Below are 5,454 nucleotides of genomic sequence, written 5' to 3'. Positions count from 1 at the left end.
CTCTGCCGCCAGGCCATGGGCTGCCCTACCCAGCATGCCACAGGGCCGCCGCCGCTGGGCCATGGGCTGCCCTGACACTGACCTGTGTGCAAGGGGGTGACACCCAGGCGCCCCATCCCTGACACTGACCTGTGTGCGAGCGGTTGTGGATTTTAAGGTTTTCCAGCCTGGAGAAGCTCTTGTTGCAGGTTGGGCAGCGATGAGGCTTCTCATTGGTGTGGGTGCGAATGTGGATCAGCATCTTGTACCTGCCCCAGGGAGAAGGGAACCCAGCTGGGGTGAGCCGGCCACGCAGGGTGCCACGGGGAGAGGGGGGGCCCGGCTGGGGTGAGCCGGCCCAGCAGGGCGCCACGGGGAGAGGGGGGCCCGGCTGGGGTGAGCTGGCCCGGCAGGGCGCCGCGGGGAGAGGGGGGGCCCAGCTGGGGTGAGCCGGCCTGGCAGGGTGCCACGGGCAGAGGTGGGGCCCGGCTGGGGTGAGCCGGCCCAGCAGGGTGCTGTGGGGCTGCAGCTGCCATGGGAACCCAGGGAGCTGATGGAACAGCTGTTCCCCTCTCCCCGTCACAGGACACACAAATCGCCACAGCCGCCCCCAGGGGGGCCAGGAACGGTCCCCAGCTCAGAGAGGACACGGACTTGTCCAATATCATACCCAGCAATTGGGGCAGAGCCCAGATCTGCTTCTGCCCCCCACTGAATCCCTGTCCTGCCCCATAACCACCCCACCCAGATCCCCTCATCCCTGCCCCATAACCCCATAAGTGCCCCGCACCAACCCCCCCAATCTCTGCCCTTTAACCACCCAGCCCTGATTGACCCACCCCATAACAACACAGCATGGATCCCTGTTCCATCCCGAAACCACCCAGCCCCAATCTCCCCATTCCTGCCCCGTAACCGCCCAGCCCTGATCCCCCCCCATCCTTGCCCCATAACCGGCCAGCGTGTCACTAACAGTTGTTGGTGTAACTGACACACGTGGTTCCCTGGGAAACCGCAATCTGCCTGAATCTCTTTCCTCTTCCCTCCCATCAGTCTCGGGGTCCCGAGCCGCGTCTCCCTCCCTCCCTGCAGCTCGCTGTCCCAGCCTCAGTGCCCCCAGCCCCCACCTGGCATTGAAGCCCCGGCCATGGCGCGCGCAGCCCTCCCAGTGGCAGCAGTAACCCGCGTCCTTCTCCGGCTTGACGTGGAAGTCGTTGACGTGATCCACCAGGTCTTGGAGCAGGTCGAAGAGCTGGTTACACTGCGGGGGGCAGGGTTGGGTCAGATGGTGGCTGAAGGGGGAGCCCCACTGTGTCTGGCTGGGGGGGATCACAGGGGGGCCCGGCTGGGGGAGGGGCGGCTGCAGGGGGCCCGGCTGAGGGCGGGGTGGGTGTTTTGATGCACGGCAGGAGGGATCGAGTGGGAAGTGGCTCAGGCCCCCCCAAGGACTGGCCAAGATGTACCCACCCCGCCCCGTCACTCCCTAGCCCAGACCAGCCACGGCTGTGCCCGGCCCCAGAGGCTGCGGGCGCCGGGCTGGGAAGGGTGACTGGGACAGGTGGCCCATAGAGATCCACCAATGGCCAGGAGGGGCAGTGTCCCAAAGACCTGTCCCATGGCATGCGCCACGCAGCCCCCTCTGCCCCATCCCCCTTCACCGCACAGCACGCCCCTCGCAGCCCCCTCCACCCCGTGGCACACCCCTTGAGCACGCCCCTCGCAGCCCCCTCTGACCCACCCCCCTCTGACCCTCATAGCCCCGCGGCACACCCCTCACAGCACCCTCTGCCCCACCTCCCTCCACCCAATGGCACACTGCTTGCAGCCCCCCATCCCCATCCCCCCTGCCCCGCAGCACGCCCCTCGCAGCCCCCTCTGTCCCACCCCCCTCTGACCCTCATATCCCTGTGGCACACCCCTCACAGCACCCTCTGCCCCACCTCCCTCCACCCAATGGCACACTGCTCGCAGCCCCCCATCCCCCCTGCCCCGCAGCACGCCCCTCGCACCCCCCTGCCCCACAGCACTCCCCTCGCTGCCCCCCTCCACCCCACAACACACCCCTCGCTGCCACCCTCTGCCCCGCGGCATGCCCCTCGCTGCCCCCCCCACCCCATGACACACCCCTCGCTGCCACCCTCTGCCCCACGGCATGCCCCTTGCTTCCCCCATCCGCCCCTCAGCCCCACGGCATGCCCCTCGCTGCCCCCATCTGCCCATCCCCGCAGCATGCCCCTCACTGCCCCCATCCGCCCCCCAGCCCCGCGGCATGCTCCTCGCTGCCCCCCAGCCCCACTGCATGCCCCTTGCAGCCCCCCTCTAGGACGCAGATGTCAGGGGATTTACCCTACACAGGACTGGGGCCATGGGCTTAGCCCCCTGGGGCCCGGCTGCCCTCCTCACCTTGGCCCAGCGACACACCAGCTGCTGCGGCAGAGGCAGCTCCGGAGAGAGGCGCTTCTCCTTGGCGGGGGTGAGGAAGGCCGAGGCCGGCAGGTGCAGGGCGCCGCCTGAGCCCAGGGGCAGGAAGAACTGGAAGGAGCTCGGGAGGCCGTCGATGTAGCGCAGGGACGGGAAATCCTGTGGGGGGAGAACAAAGGTGCTGGGTCAGAGACACTGGCTGGAGCAGGGAGCTCGAGGGGGGGGGCGGGGGGGCTGGGGTGGGTCAGAGACGTGCCCCACCCTGGGGATCAGGAGGGATGAAGGATGTTGCACAGCTGGATCCCAAAGCTCTGCAGTGCAATGAGCCCCCCCCTTGCACCCAACCCCCCCGTCCCAGCTGGGGCCAGCTCCCCCAAGCTCTGCCGCACCACTACCCGCATACCCCGCGTGGGCCTGGTGCCCATCCCCAGGCAGGCACAGGCCGGGTGAGCCACCCTTCCCCGCCACAGCCCTGCTGCAGCCCATCCCACTCCCTTCCCCCGCATCCCATCCCATCCCTCTCCCCCTGCCCCTCCGCCCCCCCGCCGCAGCCCATCCCTCTTCCCCCCCACTCCAGCCCTCCCTCTCCCCCTCCCTCCCCACCCCAGCCCATCCCACTCCCTTCCCCCGCCCCAGCCCATCCCTCTTCCCCCCCCACCCCAGTCCATCCCTCTCCCTCCCCCTCCCCTCCCTGGCGGGCCAGCACAGCCCAGCGGGACCCAGGGACCTAGGTCTGGGGTTGCCCTGGACAGAGGGGCAGCCACCTGGAAAAGGCTCTTCCTGCTGAGTCGAGGGAGGGAGCTGCTGCCACGGTGCCCCCAGTCCCCTTCCCAGCAGCTCCCCTGTCTGCCCCAGCCCCCGCCCTGCCATAGCGCATCACTTACATGGGGGTTGGGGGCCATGGGCAGGTCCCCGCTGCCCTGCCGCTCAGGGGACAGCGAGGTGCTGCCACCGGGGGAGTCCAGGCCGGATGGGGGCGACAGGCTGAGGTCCAGCAGGGGCGTCGAGGAGAAGCGAGCGTCCCGTTTGTCGTGGTACTTGGAGGGCAGCAGTGGACCTGGGGAGCACAAAGCCAGCGGTTGAGCAGCAAATCCCGCCCCAAGCGCCTTTCCCCACCACTGCAATGCAGCCACTTCTGGGGCAGGACGCGGTAGTGACCCCCCTCTTCCTCACTCCCTGCGCCCAACCCCACAGCTCATGGCCTGCCCCAAGGGATCCCAGCACGGCCTGGGGGACCCCAGCCGTGTGGGCCCAGCCCCAGGGGCAGGTGGCCAGCAGGGGGCAGAGCGTGACCCAAGGCTCTCTCACCACCGGTCCCACCCTGAGAAGACTGCACACAGGTGGTGCCTCCTGGTGCCGTACCAGAGGGTGCAGGAAGGCAGTCCCCCCGGGTGGGGCCCTGGACGCCCCTCCCCCTCTCACCGGCCAGCGGGGAGCCAGGCGAGCCGGGGCCCATCGCTGCGGCACCATCATCCTGGCTCTTGAGCTCGCGGTGCAAGGCCCGGTGCTTGGTGCTGCCCAGTGTCCGCTTCTCCCGCGCTGCCCGCAGCTTGGAGATGCTGATCTTGAGGTCGAGGGGCTCGTCCAGGGAGTGCATGGTGCCCGGCTTGGCCACCAGCAGCGTCCTCCGGCAGGGAGCAGACGGCGTCCTCTGGGGCCTGCTCCCCCTGCAGCCCGGGGACAGGGGCAGGGTGTCCAGGCAACCTGCAGTGGAGCAGAGGGGCAGGGGGGTGAATTGGATCGTGCCACTCTCTAGGACCCACACACGGACACCCATGCACCCCCCTGCACAGAGGCTGTCCCAGCGGCCACAGGATCGGGGCCAGGAGCTCTAAAACCTGCCACCAGGAGCCCCCCCACCCTGCTGCCAGGAGCACCCCCAAAACCTGCCACCAGGAGCCCCCCCCCATAGGTGCTGGAACTGGGGGGTGCTGCAGCACCCCACAGCTTAAAGTGGTTTCCATCATACACAGGGTTTACAGTTTGGTTCAATGGCTCTCAGCACCCCCACTATACAAATTGTTCCAGCACCCCTGCCCCAACCTGCTGCCAAGAGCCCACAAATCCTGCCACCAGGATCCCCCCCCCCAACTTGCCACCAGGAGCCCCCCAAAAACTTGTCCCCAGGCCTGCTCTTAACAGGGGGCTGGGAAATGCAAGGACAGATTCTGGAGAAGGAACAGTTCTATGTACAAAAGTAGGACACTGTGGACAGGCCTCCCCCCCACACCCCCCCAGCTCTGCTGGTGCCCTTCACTCTTGACCTGCAGCCCCCTGCTAGCCCAATCCTGGGGCCCCCTGAACCCCATTTCCGCCAGACCTGCAGAGCTGAAAGGCAGGTGCAGTAGGTGCCACGACACTGCTCCTGCCACCCATCCCGTCCAGCTCCCTCCCCTGCCCAGTGCCCCCCCCCCCCCCCGGAGGGCAGAGTCCTGGCGGCCTCTCACCACCCTGGCTGCACTGGAGAGTCCCAGCTCCTGCTCTTCCCCTGGCCTGGCTCAGAACTCAGCCCTACATTTTCCATGGAGCCCCATACCCACTCCCACTGAGCCAGATGGGGGCGGGTCCTATGATCAGTGAGGAGCCATCAGGCAGGGGCTGGGTTCAGTGACCGCCTGCCTCGCCCAGCCTGCCAGGCGGGGAGGGGAGGATGGGGCCAGAGGCAGCCGGCAGAACTGGCTGAGCTGGTCCAGAGCTGTGCTGCAGCCCCCCCAGCACAGTGACCCGTCTGGAATTACAAGCAGCTGTTTCCCCTCTGCCTGCAGCAGCCACAGCTCAGGGGGCAGCGCCAGGAGCCGCAGGGCTCTGCAGGGCGGGGCCCAGGCCAGGGTGGGGCCCAGCAGACACCAGCCCAGTCACATGCCGGCCCTTCCACTTTACACGGTTACTCAGGCCTATGCGGTGCTCACAGACACCAGGGCAAAGCCAGGCCCAGTGTAGAGGGGCTCTGGGCAAGCATCCAACCGATGCCCCTCACTCCCAACCCGCAGCCCCCTGGGGTTTTCAGGTGCTTTGAGATCCTCGGCGGGGCTGGGAGAGGCAAAGCTCTGACAG

The 5,454-nt window shown here is 68.0% G+C and overlaps 1 protein-coding gene across 1 annotated transcript in view; it reads right to left on the bottom strand.

Moving 5' to 3' along the window:
- Positions 1-4,159, bottom strand: part of GLIS2 (GLIS family zinc finger 2) — a 6,110-nt gene extending 1,951 nt beyond the window's left edge. Inside the window, exons 1-5 of the mRNA XM_029913501.1 lie at positions 3,823-4,159; positions 3,285-3,457; positions 2,383-2,559; positions 1,107-1,240; positions 130-248 (exon numbers count right to left, since the gene is read on the bottom strand). Coding sequence (XP_029769361.1) covers positions 130-248; positions 1,107-1,240; positions 2,383-2,559; positions 3,285-3,457; positions 3,823-3,997 — 778 coding nt within the window. The 5' untranslated portion in view covers positions 3,998-4,159. The remainder of the gene's footprint in view (positions 1-129; positions 249-1,106; positions 1,241-2,382; positions 2,560-3,284; positions 3,458-3,822) is intronic.
- Between the last annotated feature and the right edge of the window lie 1,295 nt (positions 4,160-5,454).

Source organism: Terrapene carolina, unplaced genomic scaffold, assembly GCF_002925995.2.
Source record: "Terrapene carolina triunguis isolate 2854851 unplaced genomic scaffold, T_m_triunguis-2.0 Scaffold695, whole genome shotgun sequence".
In the NCBI taxonomy this organism is placed as follows: Eukaryota; Metazoa; Chordata; order Testudines; family Emydidae; genus Terrapene; species Terrapene triunguis.
Note: the sequence above shows the minus strand (reverse complement) of the source record. Positions and strands in the feature narration are given on the sequence as shown.